The 22,898-nt window shown below is 35.7% G+C and overlaps 1 protein-coding gene across 1 annotated transcript; it reads right to left on the bottom strand.

The window, feature by feature from the left end:
• Window positions 1–15,444: 15,444 nt before the first annotated feature.
• On the bottom strand, window positions 15,445–16,590 carry LOC145771071 (uncharacterized). The gene has a single exon (XM_082582814.1). The coding sequence runs from the start codon at window positions 16,588–16,590 to the stop codon at window positions 15,445–15,447; it is 1,146 nt and encodes a 381-aa protein (XP_082438940.1).
• Window positions 16,591–22,898: the final 6,308 nt, after the last annotated feature.

Below are 22,898 nucleotides of genomic sequence, written 5' to 3'. Positions count from 1 at the left end.
ATACAAAAATCGTTGAACTTGATTTTTCTCATTATACACTGGCCACGTTATTTAAAATGACGTTTACAATATACGATTCATCCATAATTGATGATTTTACTGGAAGCATTGGTTATCGTCGAGCAATCAGTATTATCTTTCATGACGTCTGGAAGCATTCTTTGCTTCCATGTAACTATATACGCAAGAGGATAAAATAAGTTTAATCTGAAACATTCTTGTCGTCTGGATAGCTTGAAGTGTACCCATGACAGTTTTTTTACACTGTGGACAGTTTAGCTATTGTTAAAAAAGATTTAGAGCTCAGCTGGTCGGAACGCCTAACCAATCTAATCAAAAAATATAGCTCAAGATGATAGTTGGTATCTTGTATCAAAATGAGTTCAGTATCTACACTTTGAGATCTTTATTTTTTAATTTAGAAGTTTTTGTTGCTGAAGGAGGCTAAGTAGTCCAACTCTTCAGCAAGTGCAGACAAAAAAATTTGAGAAAAACAGTAAAATCTTCTTTGTTATAGGCTACACGGTTTTATAGATGAGTGAAGTTCATAAGAAAGGCTATAATGAATTAACACTTGAGGAGGTTCAATTCGTAGCCTACAACAACTATCCTAAACAAGAATGTCAAGAGTCATAGCATAACATTCAATCTAAAATCTAAAATCTAAATAAAGACATTTTTGTGAATATTATTGTGAGAAAAACAAAGTTTGAATGAAGTTTGTTTTATTCACCTGCAGCTAATTTCCTCATAGTTCTGTAAAAAAAGCCATTCACAAGAAAGCAACAAAAATTACGGCGCACTCTGCATTATTAATAGCTGCAAGGCTCTCACCACATAATTTATAGCGCTTTGACAAGATAAGCAACTAATGATATAGAACAGGGGTCACCAACTGGCGGCCCGCGGGCCGCATCTGGCCCGCCACGCTGTTATGTGCGGCCCGCGGAAGGTATCAGCGTACAAGTAGGCTATAACCAAAAAATACTTTTCTTGAAGAGTTAAAGAGCATGAAGGCAAGAAATACTTTCCGGGAAGCATATTTTGCTCTGCATACGTTTCTACCGACCGACCAATCAGATTGCAGTTCTAGGTAGGGATCCTGTAAAGTTATTCCAATGCGATGTCCAGCCACACTGTCCCAGTGGTTGAATAAAACGTATGTTCTCGACTTTCGAAAATGTTTGTGAACACAGAGTTGCTTAATTTTAAGTTTGTAAATGTCATGTAAACACTAGTGTGCGTTTCACCGTTATTGGGTTTCATGAGCAGTGTTTCTTTGTGCAAGTCTTTGTTGGCAAAATAGGTCGGTGTGCCAATTCAATGAAATATTATATATAAATTTAAAGACTTTTTCTGGTATTGTGAAAATATTTAGCTTAGTAGCCTACTGCAAAATGTTGTTAATCAACAATTCTTGCCATGCTAATAAGCACCGCAAGTGATATTTGTCTAATAATCAAGGAAAGACGGTTTTATAGACTCTCACAAAAAGGATGAAAAATCAACTCATTGCTTTTTTAGAGGGAACACTGTTCATGAATTACGATGGAAACGTTTTTTCGGTGATTTCCACAAGCGTTTGTTTCATGGAGCCTGGTTTCTTTTTCCCTGTTATTGGAGCCTATTTTTCACTGACATGTTTGCAGGTCACTATTGTTGCCTGTATTGCGATGTGTCAAACCTTTCCATGTTTACTGAAACTGTTAATGGCAAGATATATTTTGTGAAGCAAAGTGACAACACCACTGTTCTTTGGCGATGAATATTCTGAGGAAACCGCTCGCCTCGTTATAAGTGAGCAAAACAAGTGGCCTCGTTTATTAGGCAATGTTAAAGAAATCAAAAGTGTTGTTAAAGGAGCTTGGCCTGGCGGTAGCGTTGTTCGACTAATTTTGTTGCTGCAGTATTCTAAGATAAATATTAACAACATGTAATGCTGGATAGTGGGTACGAAATGCGTTCTTTTCTAGCATAAGAGTCAACCTACCTAAACTTTTATTAGTGCTTCCCGCCACAGCTCTCCTAAGTGCTAAAGTGGCCCTCATGCAAAAAAGTTAGTGGCCCCTGATATAGAATATTTCTCTTTCGCACAGCGCTTTGAAGTCAACTCAAAACTTCTGGCGCTCAATTTCCAACTTGGCAATGTCAGTTTTCATCGAGCATTGATGTGGATGTAACAACTCCCAGAAGATATTCTTGTCTTTTTAAGTAGGCTATAATTTATCGACCTTATGTAAACGACAAGGGCGTCATATAATCATAAAAAATGCTGAATTTTTAACTTGTTGTTAAAATTTAATTAGTGAATGGACTTTGTAAAGAAAGCAAAATCGTTTAGAAAAAGAACATTTAAGAAACCAAACTATTTAAGCATGCACATCTATATACTGTAGTAGTATCTTCAGGGGTACATGTATTCAAGGCAGCAAGTAGATAGAAGAGAACATCACACTCTCTAACGAGAACTGGAAATCAAACACAAACGCTTAATAATTATTCAATTTGCTGAAATATTTGTTCTCGAAACCCAATAGTGAGTTTGCCAAAAAGTAGAAAGTTAGTTTGTATTTTGTTATATAAACAAAAGTACACTGAAAATAACAGGTGCAAAAACACTTATTTATGACAAGTTATGTTTGGAATACACTTTATCTTTGGCTTTTATTCAACGGTTTATTTTTTTAAGCTTTAAGTAAACTTTAAAGAAAACTGTCTGAGATTTTTTTAAACAATTCAAAAACAATATAATTCTTAGGTAGACAATAAACAAAAATGAAATAGTTAGCTAAAGTAACTTTGGAAAAAAAATGTGTTTTCACTTTGAAAAGTTAAATACATTTAATTAAAAATTAATCATTTATACGAATACACTGAAGTAGCTATTTGCTTTTTAATTTCAGCAGTTCCTTGTTAACGCAAATTGCTGGCATTCAACATGACAGCAGAATGGCTATAAAGGAGATTAAGCTAAATTATCCTGAAAACACGCAAGATAGTAGCAAAAAAATGTTTTTTTAAACTGACGTTTCTGTAAAACTAGACCTCTTTCTTTGCACTTCTTTGTACAATTCAATTGCCATTGACCTGCGTTTACATTACATTGAAAAGTGCAATTACAAGTTAACTTTGGCTTCGAGAATTAGGTTTTAGTTTAACATTTGGAGATTTTAAAAAACTTGTTTTTTTAAGCTACCTTTTTTTTCAATTCAACTCATTTAGAAAAATGTACAGTTCCTTTAGGTTCATTTTTGTCTCCCAAGCTTACACTCTCAGAGTCGAGTAGATATGTAAAGTTTTTTTTCACCATAGTGAAAACAATAGCATTAGCTGAGAAAGAAAGCCATTTTTTTGCAATCAATTGCTAATAACTTAAAACGAATTAGTTCTTTTTGTTAGCAATAAACAGATCAGTAAAGATCATTGTTAAATTATAGGAAAAGGGGTTAATGGACTTCTTTTTCAATTACAACTTTAGCCCTGATTTTAGGATACAACAGTATATTCTAAGACTCTTGGTAAAAAAATTTGACGTTTACAACCCCCCCCCCCCATACCCTGAAAATTACTTTTTGCTGAAAATTTCCTTGTATTGTATGGACGTCACTTTCTGTGGCATTTAAAGTTCAAAATCGTTTGTTACTGTACTAAAACACTTTAAAAGTGTTGCAAAACAGCCGCAAACAATCTTTTTCAGCGGTTCTTAACCGGTGGGCCATAGCTCACTAGTGGGCAATGGAAAAATTTTGAGGTGGGTCACAGACCTATTTAAAAATTTGCCAGAGTTAGTGAAAAAATTAGTTTCATTTGTGTTAATATATAGTTAATTTTACACTTGTGTGTTTTGTTTAACTGTTTTTGATTGTAGCAACAATCAATGGTGATATAGGTGCTGCTGTAATTTGCTGCAGAATGGTAATTTCCATTCTAATTATTATTATATAAAGAAGAAGTATTAAAGTTGTGGGTTTGTAAGAATAATAACCACTGACGAAGTCATTATTATGCGGCAAAAACTGTGCAATACCCCTGCATCAATTTAATGTGGTAGCCTACCCTCTATTTTCTCAATACAGAACACAGCAGTATCTGTATTTTGAGCACATTTTTGCGCATGCGCGTAGTCATGCGTACAAATTGAAATGATCACTTTACCTATTTTTTGCTTTCTTTACTGTTTTCCCCAGATGACACAATAGGTTTTAACATCATTATATGTTGAAAAACAAAGACAATTTGATTTTGAAGATTTTAGTCAAAGTGTTAATTCAGTAAGCAGTCTGATTTAACGTTTTTCAACTTATTTTTTCTCATTTGCTACTGCTTCCCCAAGGCAACAAAAAGCTTTTATATCATTAAGAGACAGCACAAAGTAAAAACATCTCAGAAAATGTCAGTCAAACACTAGCAATAGCGGTAATCAAATTTGAAAAATTTGACAAATCAGGCTGCATCTCCAGGTGGCCATGATTGTTGTATCATAAGATCAGGGTTAAAGTTGAAATTAGAATTTACTCCCCTCCCTCCTTTAGTTAAATAAAAATATTTCAGTATTTGAAGATGTTTTGGGAAAATAAACAAATCTGCTTATTGTTCGAGGTTTAGCCGTTTTGAAATTTGTTTTCATTCGCAATTCCCCATCATTGGCACACTTTTGAAAAGATGACTGTACAACAAAATTAAAAATAAAATGGTAAGATTTTGAAGAGTTAACTTAATCTGTCCTAAACAGCACAACGCTAACAGAGAGCTCTTATTTGTTAGTCGCAGAATCAGTTGGAAGCTTCTCAGCTGCATATCCGAGTGATGAGAGCTCTGGCACGACCATCGAAAAGGCGCTGATTTGACACCGCTCAAGAGCATGTAGCAGTGTCTACTGCAGAACATGTAAAGGCATGCCTGAAGATGCACAAAGATTGGCTTTGTCTCTTGCTTTCCCGTTCACTTTATGTAAATCCTTAGCCATCCGGCGTAAGAATGGATAGGACAAAAAAGTTGGAAAATGTGCACAATTCTGTTCTTTCAGCTTTCCGGTTTATTTCAATTCGGAAAATTTCAAGCGCCATGTTTTAAACCAAAGCCTTTACAAAAGAGCTTCAGACTGCCTCATTAACTTTCTAAAACTGCTTTCTCAACCTGAATATATGCTTTTTCAAATACCCTACTTCCGTTTCGTAGTTTGTGAAACTTATTTCATGGCATATCAATTAATGCAGCTGTGGACCAGTGACAAAGTGAAGCACCATTAAGTAAATAAAAGTTATTTCTTTGTTATTACTGACATTTGTTATGGTTTTAAGATTAGATATGACAAAAACCTGTTCAGTCTATGGTTTGCATTAAGTTATAACATGATTTTTCATTTATTTTGTTTAGTCAAAACTTATTGTGCACATACTACAGCTTTATTGTAGTTGTAAAATAAAAAAAGTATTGACTTATTGTTTACGGAAAGAAAACAGCTGGAGTTGAAATATAGTTCATTTTTTATTTGCTATGCTACAACATACAGCAGTATGGACTTAATTATTTATGTTGTAATTGCCATTTCAGCCACAACGGCCTGCTTTTCAATCTATCTTTTGGTTTGCGTTGCCTTGTTCATGAAAAGAGACTCATTAAACCTTAACCATCAACAAGTAGACCAAAGAATTGAAACAGTTAGGAGTGCCACAGGGAACCAAGATCGGTCCACTATTCATGTTCCAGTGACAGAACGCAGCAAAGTAAATCAACAAAAAATCAGAGCTGCCCGTTCTCGAAAATTCGAAAGTAAAGCTGGAACATGGATGAACTTGTCACTTCTTTTTACCATATTTATTAGTTTGTTACGAATAGTTGATGAACAATTGCTACTTTTTGCAGGCAATTCGTCCAACTACGCATGCGACATATTGACAAAAGTTATGGTATTCTTAACTGGGCTATCGCTTCATGGCTGTCATGTGTTCCTGTGGCTCAAACAACTTATGTTTTATTCAAGTCCATTCCTCAAACGTTTGCAACCCAAAAGACTTAAACTAGTAAGTTATGGCACGTATGTACAACTAGTTGCTCTGATGATTGTTGGAATGGTTATTCATTTGTGGTGGCGAGATTATGATAGCAGTGATGGCGTTTGTCGATCATCTGTCGAGTCAAAGAAGATTCCTGTATGGGCTGCATTTTTAACTATGGTTGTTTCAACCATTTCGATTCAAGCCATGTTGACTGGTTTATTCATATTTCCAATTGTCCGACACAACACTGAAATGAAGAAATTCACTGAGAAAAACAAAGGAAATGCAACAAGAAGCAAATCTACTCAAAAAATGATTGATTGCATCAAAAGAGCTTTGATTGGAGGAACAGTAGCAATCACAACTGACGTCATGGGAGCGTTGGCTGCAATTTGGATTCCTGAAGACATGCCGATATATTTTATCAGTATCTCATATAATTTAAATATATTGTTTAATATTTTATGTCTTTTTTACACCTACGCGGATTGGAAAATTATTATATTTCCATGGAAGTGTAAAACTTAAACGATCTACCACATGATATGAATTTCCAAGTTATTTTTAAAACAACCTGAATCTTTCGTTTAAGTCATCTTGACCTGACTTTTCAAAATACATAACTGCTGCACCTGCAAAGATCCATGAAGCTATTTTGTGCAATGATTTTCAACTGGTATTCCGCGAAAGACTATAGTTCTGTACAGACAGAGTTGAACACAAGGGGTTGATTGAGACAAGCGTAGCTCAATAAAACATAAAAGGTTACTTGATTGATAAACAGATTTATTTATTTCACATATTAAGACATGTAACCGAGTCGTTTATACCAAGCATTGTTGTGGGTTCAGAAGATAGTTCATTTCCTTGACTAATTTATATTACAGTATTATTTTTCTTGACGGGTCAACGACTGTGCATTGTACAGTGTGTGCATAGCACGCTTGAAAGTTTTTTTTTGAAAGTATTTTGTTATCGTTTTATTGATGCTTTCCTGTGTTTAACTACTGTTTTATTACTTAACGGAAACTTGTGATGTTTTGCTGGTTAAAAATTACAACTTAACTCTATTGCAAAGTATCACTCAAAACGCCTTTACCTCTCATGTCACTATCTGTCTCCCCCACCTCTAACTCCAAACACGTTAAAGACCATCATGCGTGTCACAGAAATCTCAACTCTTACTTTATATAACATCATCAGGCTACTGTGATGACTGAAGATTAAAAGTAAGATAAAAATTTGAGTATGATCAAGTTGCCTTTTTAAAGTAAAACTGCACTACATTGGCAGAAACTTGATCTCGCCATTATTAAGATTAAAACATTTGGCTGAGTACAAACACAGTGAAAAAGAAAAATGTCAAATGTAGATTAAGTTACACAGCATGCAATCTAGTGCAGGGGTCAGTAATCCGTAGCAAAGAACTAACAAAAAGATAATGTAAACTATACAAGTAGCCAAGAGTAATCCCTGAAGGCATGATTCAATGCATTTAAAAGTTTATATTCCAACTTCGTATTATCGTACAACTCCAATGCTGCGATACTTAACCATCTCAAGGCTTTGTATTACTGTAATTAAACAATCGGATTCCCTTTGTTCGCGACAGTTCCATCACATATGCAAGTCATCCTTTTTTAAGTCAAGTTTCATCATGATATTTAATGATTTGTCATTCATCTGTTTATTGACAGCAGTGTGCAATCAACAAAAGATGATGCCGCAGTAATATTATTGATGCCAGTCAGTATAGTCATCGGCCTGGTTAAAGTAGAAGGCTAATGTCACCAAGGGCATCCATCTGTGAAACAATTACCAAAGAAATTATGATGTTTTAGAAACTTTTTTTTATTTTATTTTTTCAATGTGCTTCGATATTGAGTTATTTGGTTACTTGGAGAACTAATAGTGAAAATATATACTGTTTTTTATATTTTTGAAAATATATTTCGGTGACTGAGCGTTATTCACTGTCCACAGTTAAATTATCGGTGATTATTACCACGTGGTTAAATGGCTGTAGCCCACATTGCGCAAGTAGTCAAAAAATACATTTGATGCTAAAGTGTGCTATGCATATAACATATATTTTCACTGAAAAACGTGGGCTAAAGTAACCTTACAAGCTGTGTGTGTGAGTCAATCTACATTGATAAGTATTTTTTCATTCCTTGTTGGAGCAGAAAGTTTATTGGTAAAAATCTACAGAATGTACAAAATGTTAAAAAGTTGGAGAGAAGCACAAGAGACAATTTTTACACCACTAATTTGAGCAAACCAAATATAACCTGCAATTAAAATTATTCTTTTCATGGTAAATAAACTTGTACAAGCAAGAGCAGTTAATTCAATGACTAAATTTTTTTTATCTTTCTTTTGAAAAAAAAAAAAAAATACCTGGAAGGTAAATTTTTGCGGTTTAAGGATAAGGCGTTGGACTTCCAATAATGCAAACCTGGTTCGACTCCCAGGTGAAGCTGGATGTTGAAAACACCGCTCACCTGTACCAACGGTGTATAAGTTGGGTGGGTATAGTTACTGAATGAAAGATAATCAAAAGAAATTGACCACCCTACTTTCCTTTGTGCTGAAGGCCTAGTGTGATGAGAACTTTCTCTTTTCATCTCCGATACTTGTAATCCAATGTGGGACCATCTTTACTTTTTAACCCTTAAACGCCTATGTGTTTCACCAACCATTATTACCTATCTGGGTCTCAAATGACCCGGCTTGTTAAAGGGTATTGCTTTATCTTTCAATTTGTACATCTTTCTTAAATATGGTTATGAAACGTATCACTGTGATGCAATTTCACTATTATACACTCCAAAGCATACTACTTCGAAAAAACTAACAAAATTTGCAATAATTGCAAATGTAACATTTTTTTTTTGTGCAAAAGTAACCGAATTCAAGATCAACACTGCAAACTGTTAACAACAGAAAAGAATTTAAATAATGTAACTTCAAATATTATAACTTATAACTTCAAAACTCAACAAATGCTAAAGTTAGTGAAAGAAAAGCAATTAATTGCAATTTTCTACTAGGCTACTAGGTGCTCTAATGTGGTAGCCTAGCCATGATGACGCTAAGCACAAGAATCATGCTGCACAATAGGGTGGGCCGTTTTTGACTTTTTTTCGAAATTCAAAAACGGCTAGTCATAAAAAGTGGCACATGCATGAAAAAATTACGTGTGCAAAATTTCATCAGTTTGGGGGTGCATCTTCTGCCCCCGCAGGGGGGTCAAACTTTCAATTTTTTGAAAAAAAAGGAGAAATTTCACTTTCCGTTTTAACATAATTTTTTTTATAATTTTTCCACTGGCTAGTTATAAATTGTAAGTGGGATGTACCCAGAACTTTCCTATGTAAAGACATGTTCGAAGCTTAAGGTTTACTGCCCCCGCATCGACGACCAAAATGCTGAATTTTCACCAATTTGAGATGCTATTTTGTCATTGCTCAATAAACAAACTTGTCGCAAAAGGGCGAGATGGTGTTAACGCTGTACGCTCATTTATGTTCTGTCCACTAACTTTGCAGGATGATACGAACTGACAAACTAATGTAGCAATGTAATGCAATGTAAATGTAATGTAAGCAAGACGTAGTCTTGCTTAAACTAAAAGCAATAGTAGCCTACGTTTGATCAGTTGCAGCTATAAAACGCAACCAATAATTTACTTCAGAATAGCCTAAAAGCAATATGATCTGCAGGTTCTGTAAATGGAATGCACTGTACAGTTCCACGTGAATTGTTATCATGATTTTGTTTACACAAATTTGTCATTTACAAACATTTACAAATGTTTTCAGGATGGGCATAAAACGCATTCCTCTATATTACTTTGTAAAGGATATTGGGGGTTTATTCGATAGCTTCTGAGCAGAGTGTAGAATTTTAAAGAAATGTTTTGGCCATTAGTGAAATTGCTTTCCTTTATAATGGCAAACCATGCTGAAATATAAACATTCATAATATAGTCCACACGATCCACCAATACAGCTGAACCGTTAGATGCAGCATATAAACGTAGAATTCTATTGGCTGTGTTCAACCATCTTGAGTGGCTCATCATACCTGGACTCCAAGATGCGAAATGAATTGATGAATCTCCAACTTTCACTGTTCTGTGCATGTGTAGAAGATATTTTTGGTCAGTGCTGAGGTCATTTTCATCAATTTCAATCTCTGGTGCAGGAACTGCTTTATATTTTACAACATCTAGTTGTGTGACGGTGGCTAGCTGCTTTATAATGGGCCCAGTGAAGCTATCAGGTCTGCTAGTATTGCCATATCTTTTATAAGATGCCTAAGAGGCAATTCATTACTATGGAGTAGGCATATTAACCATTGAAGTGGCTTTTGGAAATGATCTTCCAGGAGCTTTATCACGACACCTTTTTGACCTGTGTTTATTGCGGTTCCATCGCATCCAATTGCCATTACATTATCGTAGCTAATTTTATTGGATCCAAGATATGCAAGAATCCTAGCTCTTGACACATTAGATCAGTTGGATGCAGTAAAATGACCAATGAAATGATAACTTGGCTCCTCAAGTAAAGTAATGTGTTCTTCAACTGCGAAATGTTTTCGAAGTCGCTCAGCAATTCCATTTTGTTTGATGATTTAATCTTTTCGGCCATCAAAATATATGCTTTGCAAATTTATGCACATGATAGGCCTACTTACCATTTAAGTTGTAAACCTCATTTATTTCTCGCTTTTCTCACTTTGCTTTTATCTATGACTGATTGAGATTCGCTATCCGTTACAACTCCCGCATCTTGTAGAAATAATGAAGCAATAAGTGCTGCAGACCTATCTGAAATACCAGTATTCAGAAAATACTACTAAACTGAAAGTGACCTTGCTTTTTCTGGGGTTTTCCGAGGCAAAACTGGGTTGATAATCAAAATCTTTGCAGCGTTCTTCATTGGATGACAAAGTTTCTGAGCTTGAATAAGTTAAAAGTGTTTTAACCAAAGCGCTACTTGTGCCTGCTCCTGGGTCTTCACGTAAAGAACGGAATTGTTCTGATCTTGCGACTCTCTTCGGAAAACGTTTAAAATTAGATTTTGTGGCCGATTTATCATGTTTATCAATCACCATTATGCGAGTTGTTCTTTGATCAAGAAGGAACTGTTGTTTTGTAACAGGGACACGATTTTTCTGCGGGCAAGTACATTGCAGAAAATTGGAACACTTAGGCTACAACAACCGATTTCAAATATTTTTACTTTGCACATTTTCTTTCATTTGATCCAAATTTTACTGAAATTTAGGCCCACCTCCAGAATTTGACTTCAAAAGGTTATTCGATTTTTTTGTAACTCTTTATCATAAATATGTAGCCTACTGATGTTCGTACTTCATTTGTATCATCCTGCAAAGTTAATGGACAAAACAAAAATGCGCGTACAGCGTTAACACCATCTCGCTCTTTTGCGACAAGTTTGTTTATTGAGCAATGACAAAATAGCATCTCAAATTGGTGAAAATTCAGCATTTTGATCGTCGATGCGGGGGCAGTAAACCTTAAGCTTCAAACATGCCTTTACATAGGAAAGTTCTGGGTACATCCCACTTACAATTTATAACTGGCCAGTGGAAAAATTATAAAAAAAAATTATGTTAAAACGGAAAGTGAAATTTCTCCTTTTTTTTCAAAAAATTGAAAGTTTGACCCCCCTGCGGGGGCAGAAGATGCACCCCCAAACTGATGAAATTTTGCACACGTAATTTTTTCATGCATGTGCCACTTTTTATGACTAGCCGTTTTTGAATTTCGAAAAAAAGTCAAAAACGGCCCACCCTACTGCACAATAGGGGCATAAAACCGTGACTTGTAGGTGATCGATACAACACGGCTCATTACATTTCTCGCACATATGAGGTGTTTTACGATCCAGAGAAGATGGACAGATGTGGCACCGCCGTCTTTTACGCTTTCCACCCCCATGTGTAGCTGATGATTGAGAAGAGTCGATGTCAATTTTGTATCCACATTTTTGCAGCGATAGTTTAGCAGCTCTTGGAAGCTGTTTTACTTGCACTCGACGTTGTCGCCATGGATGAAGCAAACTCATACCTAAGTTTGCCAGAAATATTCGGCGTCGATGACTTGCTTCTTTTTCCCTTCCTGGAAATTTAGCTCGGAAGACCACCATGCTATTGATACCCGCAATATTGAGGCAGTTGTAGAAGTCGGCAAGTGGCCAGCGATTTGTCCTTTTCTGCACACTGTAGTTGTGACAAAGTTGGTCAAGTTTGTCAACAGCTGCTTTAGTAGCATTATAGTCTTGTATCATGTCAGGTAAACCTTTATCTGCATCAACTTTGCTATCATTAAGCCCAGATTTAGGGTGGCAGCGGGTGCAGGTGCCCCGGGCCCCCCACTTTTGAAGGGCCCCCTAGGTGGAAAAATGTGATTTTATGTTATGTTATTTTTTTTTCTTTTAGCCTTTGAAGTTTCTTCAAAATGCTGTGCAGTGCAGTGCTGGATTAATGCTACTGTTGACGTAGAGGTGTTTTGTTTTGCGCGGGCCCCCCGATCTAAAAGTGCCCCGGGCCCCCCATCAGCTAAATCCGGCTCTGGCTATCATTATGCATAGTTGATAGTAAAACTACAACTTTGTTTTTCCTTGGCACATACGATACTAACGTTTGCCTGTCACTAAAACCAAGCAAGCTTGATCCAACCCTTTTCGTCTTTCTTGTTGCAAATTCAACTGGAAGTTCTCGCCTATTTTCAACTATACATTTTTTTTTTTTCGCGCAACGCTCAGAGTTCAAGATGGATACCACTACATCTTGCAGGTTTACAAATTGTCCATATGGAATGGATTTGTTTCCTGTCTCATCATTAGTGCGTCCGCTCCGGGAGCCGTCCACACACCCAAACACTCAGCAGGCACACCATACTTACATGGAAGATACCTACCAGGGAGGCGAGGGACTCATTACGACCGAAGGGACCCACCGCGGTAGATGGTAATCTGTGGATGTAAATATTTGGTTAGTGGCTGCCTCAAGCTGATCTGCCTGTCTCGACTTTCCTCTTGCTGATCTTGGAGCAGACTAGGAGATGGCGGGTCAAGCATGAGAACTAGCGCGTTTTGGTAGATAATTAATTTTTAAATTTTATTTGAGTTTGTTTGTGTGTGTGTATCTTCTTGTTGCCCGCTTCAAGAAGGGCACCTGTTTGGAGGAAACGGGCCACTGCAGTCTGACACCTCATTTGGCGGAGATTCCAGAGAGGAGCGGCCAGAGGGAGGGTAGCTTTGCTTACAAAATTGTCACCAATAATTGAAAAGATAGGAAGTTGCTTTATGGTTTATTTATTATACGAATTAAGTTTAATGTTTGTGGTAGCCTACTTTAAAGAGTTACTGCTGGCAAAATAAACTGTTATTCAAAAAAAGTTGCACTATTACCTAACATGGGTCTCTAGAGACCCTATAAGTTTTTTCTTCTAAAACAGCAGTAACTATTTTACCAGTGGAATATTTTTAAAATTATAAATGTGAAATGAGAGAAGAATAAATGCTTTGAGAATACAGGAAGTTACACAGAATATGGCTAGACGTCCCAAGAGATATGGGGGAAGTAAAGACAGCTCGGGTCACTAGAGACCCACATAGGCGTTTAAGGGTTAAAATGTTGACTTAAATGCATCGGTAAACTAGTAAAGATTATTTTAATAATAGTTGGAAGTTGCAGCGATTCATACATGAAAGTAACTTGTGATGCAGACCGCGATATCACAGCTATTCCTACCAAATCATGAAAAAAATAACAAGCCAAGCAACGCATTTCAAGGACAGTTCTCCATTTAGCGGCACCTAGTGGATGTAATAATTCACAGACAATAACACTTCAACAATCAGAAACAATTCACTCAGTCAATCTCGGTAACCGGCCCTGTGTCAATGGTTCAAAGACTCTACAAGTATGCAAAACTGCCAGAATTAAGCTCTCAAAGAAGCTTTCAATCAAGTAGCCTATATATTGTTGTTGTACAGTAGTTACGTAACTCTTTGCAATGTATAAAAGTACAACAGTAAATATAACTTTCTCTTCTTCTGTGTAGGTTGCAGGATTTCCCTATGTATGAAGAAATTTGAACGGTTGCTTTATGTACGCTTTGTGTTTGTTTTTGCATAAGGTTTATTTCGCTAAAAAAAACAAGACAATGTAAGATGAAAAAAAGCAACAAAAAACGGTATACGCTCTCATACAGGCGGAAGCTGTCACTGAAAATTGCATTTGAGTATTTCAATAAATTGACTGTAGGTTTTTTGAACAAATATCTGCAATAAATAGATGGAAAAAATGGTAGATACAGTGCACAGCAGGGAGTCCAGGTTAGTTGGTTTTAGTAATTTACTGCAGTCATAAATAGTTTGCATGTTATTGCAAAACCTAGCTGAGAAACAAAAACTGCAATTACTGAGATAACAACTGCAAACTCCCCACAGATACAGATACAGTCACTTTGTATTAGAAGCTACTGCCAACAAATCTGTCCTTGATACTTATGAAAGCAGAAGTATTCATAAAAAGCATTTACTGTCACTGGGAAAGTGGAAGCTCCTTACTATACCCTTTATAGATAGTACAGAGTTTACCAAAGTGTGTGCCGCGGCACAGTATTGTGCTGCAGAAGGGTCACAAGTGTGCCGAGTAGGTCGGATGATATAAATATTGCAGCCGTAGCACAAAGCTGCAAAATGTCAAAATAATTTAGTCGAAAACATTTTCTCTCCTGCAACAATACTATAGACTCTAGAAAAGTGTACTGTAGATCGGCAATTAGCTACGTAAATCGCTTGGTCGTTACACCACACCCAACCGACATCAAGACCCAAACTGATAATATTTGTGCACAAAAGCAGGCACACCTTTTAAATTGCAGTAAAAGTAAACGATTTACTGGCATACATTGATTAAAAGAAAGTGAAACTTTGAGTAATTTATATTATACATACTTGTTCAACATACAACAGCTTCAATCAATAATGTAGTTAAAAAGCAATATTTCTAAAAAGACATTGACGTAGTAAGTTATCACGCCGTGAGGCATTTCGAAATGCTAGGTGTACTGTAGTCCAAAATGTTTAACAAACACTGCTTTGCTGTCCGATAACTTACAGTAACTTCAAAAACTTAGCCATTGGTAACAAAAATTGTCTGAATTAAATTCATTTTATTTAATGAAATAAAATGGTATTTGCAGTCTTTGGTGAAACTTTTCTAAAAAGTGTTTGTGCAAACATGCATCCGATTCCATCGTTTTTTACTTTGCAATATACTTTATACTTTACGTGCAATAACAGTAGAAATCGTTTAAAAAATGTTTATATGCAATGTTTCGTACATTTATATTTTCAGGTCAAATAGAAAAATAATAACATCAGTTTCCGTGTTGAATTCACAGTTCAACACTTCCGTTTTCTCTGGTACTTTTCACTGTTTCTTGATTGCTTTCTCGAACAATTTTCCAAGGCAAAACAATTGTTTTCCAATCAATGTAAGTGTAGAACAAGCAACAGATATTAAGGAGAATGTCCAGTTGGTATAAAACGCTTAACACGAACAATGGCATGTCCTTTGGAAGCCACATGGCAACTATACCCCCCAAAATGTCCGTAGTTATTCCAACTGTTCCCGCTGCAAGAGCTCGCTTGACACACTTTATCAAGCGAATGGTGGAATTTGACATGTTATGTGATTCAAAAGGCAGACCGTTTCTCTTCGCAGTTCTGTTTTTCATTTGTGAATTATGTTTGACAATCGGAAACACAAAGAGAAACGTCAGGGAAGCTTGGATTGTCACAGTGGACGCTATTAAAATTCCAAAAGGAACAAAAACTGAAACTCTTCTTGACCCAATCTCTGTCCGACAAATTCCGTCAACTGATTCGTAATCTCTCCACCACAGGTGAATTACTAAACAGGAAGTCACGGTAAAGAGCATCTCGCCGTATGTAGAATAACTAATGATTTTAATAAATTTTGGTCGAATCCTTCTCAGAAGCGGATTGGTATAAAATACGTACTGTCGAAGCCAAAGAAACACCAAGCAGCCATGGATGATTATGGCTGTTAAAGTAATCATAAACTTCGTTAGCATATTGCAAGCAAAGTCCGAACTTCCACCTGCTGTAAAAATCAACAGTTCCACAACAGCTCTTATACAATTGAAGAAAATAGTGACAAGGAGAGCGCAATGTAACCAGAAAGCTGCTTTGGACTTTCTTTTCTTTTTTGACACAGTGACTCTTCCGGTTTTCATCATTGGCTTCTCATTTTCTTGAGAAAAGGTGCAGACCCCTGAGTTGATGTTGGAGATCGCTGTTCGCCTGTAACTTGTAGCTTTTTGCCGGTGAAAAGTTTCGAAGTTTTTTCTTCGTACAAAAATGGCAACGCAAAATAGCAAATAAAACGTTGTCATGCAACAAATCGAGGATAAAATCAAGCCGGCATACCACAATACATTTTCAGCTTCATACTGATCTTGATGTGTGAACTTGGTTGCATTCTCATACAATGGTACGGTACTTGTACTAAAATCCATTTGAAGGCAGTTGATATTAAAATCTATAAACTATGTAAAATAGATTTTTCTGTTGAGAAAGAAAATGCAACTTAGTCTTCTAAAAATGAATCGACTTCCTACTAAATTTTATCTTCTACCTTTAAAAAAAAGAATTTTTAATGCTATTACAACGTTTTAATGACATTGCATTACATGTTGAATTACGTTTCATAAATGTTTAGCTGCATTCAGTAGCTATATTGTTAAACAATCGCTTTATTTTAAATATTAAATGTTTGCCTCCCCCCTCAAAAAAAATAGTTAAATAGTTGCTTTTGCTGCCTAAATTTTCTTTCCAGCTACGTCAGTGGTTTTAATGCTTGTTCAAAGGAGAAAATTGCAGAATTAAGCTTCCGAGCAGGCTTTCTTATTTCAATGGCAAGAAATTATCAATTAATAATGCAGTACAAAAACTCGATTGTGTTTTTCTTTTAAAGCTTAACAATATCTCAAACAATCCTCACTTGTCCTTGCATAGACAAAACAGGTTACAAACACAAAGTGCTTCACTGACTTGCTCTGCGGTCACTGACTTGCTCTGATGACAATGCTAAGCCTCATTCATTGGATGTTGCTCGTGCTTGATGTACAGCGTAACAAACTCTTCAATGGGTTTAACATTTTTTTTCATACAAAGAAAATACCGCACAATTAAAACAAACTTTCAAACGATTTTGACAGACTCACGTCGACCTACAAAAATGTGTCAAAAACGTTTGAAAGTTTATTAATTACGTTGCATTTTCATTGTGTGATAAAAATAACATATGTGTTGAACCTATTGAAGTGACTTTGTTTTGTATGTCTGCAGTGCAAAAAAACAAACTCTTTACCGAAGCTTTACAACAAACTCTGTCTCTAGTTAAGCTTTTTTTAGTTTCACAAAAAAAGCAGCAATAATCACGCGTTTTCGGCTTTCATGGTATTTCCACTTCAATAAACTGCACTTTACTCTCTACTCGAATTTTTCTTTTCCAAGATATTATTGCCAGTCTGTTTCTTCAATCTGGAATTAAAGCTTTTCCGAACACTACCACTAATAGAATGCATAAGTTTTACTTTGAAAACTTCAAAATATCAAAGTACCAGTACGCACTTTCTTTGCAATGTCATAATCGTTACGTTTTATTCATAGGCTATTTGTTTATGCAAAAAAAGAAAGAAACAGTCTTCGGTAAGTTTACATACAGAATAATAAATTGTATATAAGCAACTTATTGAAGGAAACATTTATTGCATTTTAACATTTCTATTTAGATTTTATGACATTTTGCGTCAGCAGTTGCATGCACAAATTTCGGTTTCTTAGAAACTGCAAGTTGATACATTTAAAAACCTCCATCTTGCTTCTGTACTGCGTGGTGGTGCAGGTTTAGAACTTTAACATTGAATTAGTTGCTGCCAGTAAATCTAAATCAGGTCTGAATCTAGGTCTGCAATCAAAAATAAATGCAAGTAGGCTACAATGTGCATGGCAAGCTAAGCAATGAGAATTTAAAATCAATGCAACAAAGGACGATGCACCAACGCTGACCTTTTCATGACTAAAATTCAAGGTAATTACAACGGTGTAAGATGTAATTACAACTACGACGGAAGATGGTTCACGCACGCTTGTTTTTTTTTAATTGATACACATTACTGCGAAGCAAAGTTCTATCAAATTTACACTAAATTCTATCGCACAAGTAAAAAGCGATTTGAAAAAGCAACTGTCTGTACAAACTTAGCAGTTTAAGATATCCGTGTCCAAAAAAGCAAAACTTAAATTGAACAGTTCGAAAGCAAAAATGGAAAAAAAAAGCGTCTGTAATCTTTTTAAAGGGGGGGTATCGCTAATTTATGAAAATCAAGCACAAAGAATAATCTGCTGTAATTCATTAAACTAAAGAGATTTGACCTGCTTCATCTATGCCTGTTAGAAATAAATATTCAGTTGTTGGTTTTTTTTTTATAAGACATCGTAAAGCTAATCTTTATTAGATAATTGTCACATTTAAAGCATCCCACATCGTAATTATACCAACGCATACGATCCAACAACGTGTCCCGAGTTACGTTAGGTTTGTGCTATTTCCTTTCCAAGCAACATTCACTGTATCCCAGAAACTCATACAACATTAGAAGCTTGTAATTTCGCGTTACATCATGTGTTTGAATTAGTATTCTTTGAATATTTATTTTTGGGGTAAACAAATAACAACAAAAGACCGTAATTATGTAAAACAAGCAAAAATAACGTTTATAATTTCCCAAAATAGATTAGTCAAAAGGAGAAACGAAAAGTAAGCAATTTTCTTTTATACAGTGGGAAATCCAGGGAGAGATAGTCCCCCATAAAACACACAAAATTATTTTTATTTACGTTGTATTTTCAAGGTCGGATTAATGTAGACCTGCACATCATTGTGTTTTGTTAAACCCTCCCCCCCCCCCCTTTCCCCTTAAGGCTACTTGCTTGATCTGCTCCTGCTTTTTATAACGATATAAACTTCAAGTTGGGTCATGCAGGCTGCCACTATAGTAGGCCCCCACGCCAGTGGCCTCACACAGTAGGTTATGTTACTGGGCTAATTTCTTTTCTTTTTTTCAACGAAAGATTCCACTCGCCAATGAAAGGTCGCGAAAACATAACATGAGGTTATTATATAACGTTCTGTTGGGCTACATGTAGGCTACTTGCATGTAAATTCCACAATTTTTCAACTACTTTACTGCATCAGCATAGACAGAAGAAAAACTTACTGAAACAAAAAGTACTGAAAATTGAATAAATTACTAATTTACAGACTAAGCTTTGATTTGATGCGCCTACTCCCTTTTCGATATGCTGTAGCCTTCAGGGTAGATTGCTTGTCTGTTTTTCGTTGTCTAGAAAAATAAAATTCATCTTTGCTAAAAAGTATATTTTGTTAATCAAGATTCCAGTATTCATCTAGTTAAATATTTATACTGACAAGTACATCGATCGTCTTAAAACTAAAAAAAAAGTAACAGAGAGTCCGCGATTCAACGTGTTGCCTGATCTCTCTTCCATATAAACGTTTGTCGTTTGGTTTTCTACATGTAAACTCTTTCCCTTGCTGCCTGTGAGTAAAAGTAATCAATGTGATACGTAAATGCTTCCTAATTTATACTTCCTAATTTCCTAGCCTTAGGTACGCAATTACATTGATAAAACTATGTAAATGTCTTGCCTGATTTCCTCAAAGAACGTATATTATTATTATCTTCGCTTTGGCTCACAGCGTTACTTCGGAGAAGAATATAGCATATCGATTCGTTCAGGAGCTTGATTAAATGGTTAACACAAAACATTTAATTGGAGCCCAGCTAATGCCACCCTTGGGTAGTGGGTACATTAGTTTGACGTATGCAGATATTGATTTATTGTAAATAGGTAAGTTTTTGTAGTTGGAAAAGATAAAGAAAATCACCAGGGCATAAAAACTACGATTAGCCCTAATCAGTTCTCTAAAACGACTGCTCCATAGGTTTACTCCATGTTCGAAAGAAGTAAGTAGCGTTAATAACAGGAACAATGCGTGTTAGTGGCTTCAAGCATTACTTGTCCTTCATACCTGAAGTACATGGTGAAAGCCCAACAAAAAATATTTTACTTAAACTGGCATAAAGTATGTAGGCTACAGTAACTTTAAAATCTTTGTAATTTTGGTTTCCAATAATGCATCTAACTTTCATTATGGTATTTTAAAAGAACGGTCTACTGAGTGAAGTTTTTTGTGACCTCCCAACTTAGAACCGAACCCTGGGACATTGCCCGCAAAGCTAATATTAAATTTTCTGCATAACGTTAGTATTACTAAAACGTTGTTTCCTTTCATGTTTGCTGAATTCGCATCTTAATAGTTTCGCCTAACTACCAAACTTGCACTTGTACTTGTACAGCTACAACACTTTTACTGATGAAATTTACTAGTTTTTTTTAAATTTTGCTGCAGAGTCACTAGTTGGCTTCTTTCCACTACGGTTTGAATTCTTAAAATAAATCCCTTGCAGCAACACAACAGTCTTGATTTATCTTCTGCTGTTTCACTTCACAATTCTACAAAAAAAGCTCAAAATTGATTGTAATTCCTTTTAATTATATCCTAATTGCAGCACATCTTCTGTACCTGGTGCATCGGCTTTATAAATACTTAAATAGCTATCTGCACTTTATCTTTTCACCTTTCTAGAAATAAAAATTTGGAAATCAATCTGGCATGACAGCAACATTGTACCATCAATCTGACTTTGTGTTCGAATCTAGATATTCATCCACCAAGCTCCACTTGCCATTCACCAACAACCACGTTATGACATGTCACAGAACAACAGCTTGTAACAACAAGTAGCCGCACATAGTAGTGCTTGCATAATAAACACGACAACCTCCGCAGAAGCTCGTTTTATTTTAGCAAGCCGGAAGCATATCAAAGTCCTCGCCTTACTCTAAGATCGTCTTGAGAGTAGTCAAGACATCAAGCAGTGAAAAATAACGAAATTCTTCCACCGTGATGGCTTTACATTAAGCTCACTTTTGAAAAACTAAAACCACTTTTCTATCTTAGTTATCATGTTTTTTTTTTGCTTTGAAAATATAAAATTTGTTACACAACCTCAAAAAGTAATAGACAAATATCTTCGTTGCTCAAGACAAAAATGCGCTGAATTCAATCAACGTAGGTTAGGCTTAGCTATCACTGATGCGGTGACAGTTTATTTTTTTCGTTCAAGTTGAACTTTGATAGACTTTTGGTCTTTACAGAACACCATGACAGGACAAGAAAGATAGCCAGAAATGACATAATTACCGATCAATGCCACATCACGACTTGCAATTATTTTTTGCTTTACATTTCTACCAGACGGTAGCCTACCTTATGTGAGCTGCACTTCGTAGTATTAGCATTTTGACGGTTAGGCTAGATAAGTTAATTGAGTTTTTTATCTTAAATTACTTAACATCATGGTGATGCAGTGGTGTTTGTCCGATGTCTATTCTTGAAGTTTGTTACTGTGTAGAGCTTCTGACAGAATGGAAGTTACTGGTCGTAAGCAAAATATTAATTATGAAAGTTCTCAAAGAATGGCAAGCATCTTTTTTCCTTCACATTTAATTTTTACTGCCCATCATTGTCCTTGTAACTGAAGACTTGAACCACAAGTCCCGATACTTAAGTCTTCAATTTGTGCTAAAACTGAGCAGAACACATTTCAAATCATGAGTAAAAAACTATTTAAAAAACAAATACAACCTTGTTGAATAGTCTGCGTAAGAATAACTTTCTGTTATTCAAAAGTTGAAGTCTATTTCTTAGTTTAAGTTTATTTTGTTTAAATAAAACTTTTCACGGAAGTAGAGTAGGCTACAATGCGCCTGCGAAGCAAAACAAAGCATTTGAATATTCAAAAATTAAAATCTCTTCTGTCACTGATCTTTTATCAAAATTTTGTAGCAACCGTGCTTAGCTAACAAACTCACGTCTTGTCGAAAGAGTGTTTCGGGCGAGTGACAAGATAAGGTTAAAGATCTTGCAAGCTACTTCCTCATCGAAAAACAACAACATTTTTTCTCAATCAAGGGTGTTTTTCTGCTTGCGTAACAAACAAATATCTCGTCAAAGGTTTTGTAAATATTGACTTTGGCCTACAGTCCTCTTCAAAGTGACTGAACCGGCATGAAGAAGTTGGTACCTGGTATCAGTATCAAACTACATCTTTCAAAATTGGGTTACCCTGAAATGCAATGAAAGTGTTAGACATTTTGGCATATAATGGTGCATGGGTGAGGCGTTTCAATGAAGAGCGAATCATTGAAACAGTCAAAATGATTATCTGAAAATTGATAGATGCCAAAAACGATTCTATGCCTACAATCAGGTGAGTGACGTGCTTTCAAAAGGTTTTTTAAGAAAGTTAGATAAATTACTATAACAACTATTAAGGGCTAGTTGGCCTACTAGAAAACTAATGACACTGCGTTTTATGATGTGTGGCGCATATAAGTTCGTAAGTGGATTTTTTTTTAACAATTAAAGAGAAAAAATTACACAAGAAACTAACAGGTGCATTTCACTCTCACATATGAAGTAGAATGGTTCAATCAGGAAAAGGCGAAAAAGTAAATGCTGCTTGAACATACTGAATGCAATGCTGTAGACCGTTTTTTGCGCTGACGAAAAACCTAAATTGTTTGATGTTACTACGTGCAATCAACTAACTTTCTACTTGTTGAGATTGTCACGCCTTGCATTTGCAATTCACTTTTTATATATTTACAT

Source organism: Aplidium turbinatum, chromosome 5 (genome assembly GCF_918807975.1).
Source record: "Aplidium turbinatum chromosome 5, kaAplTurb1.1, whole genome shotgun sequence".
NCBI classification, from domain to species: Eukaryota; Metazoa; Chordata; class Ascidiacea; order Aplousobranchia; family Polyclinidae; genus Aplidium; species Aplidium turbinatum.
This window is presented reverse-complemented; position numbering and strand designations above follow the sequence as displayed.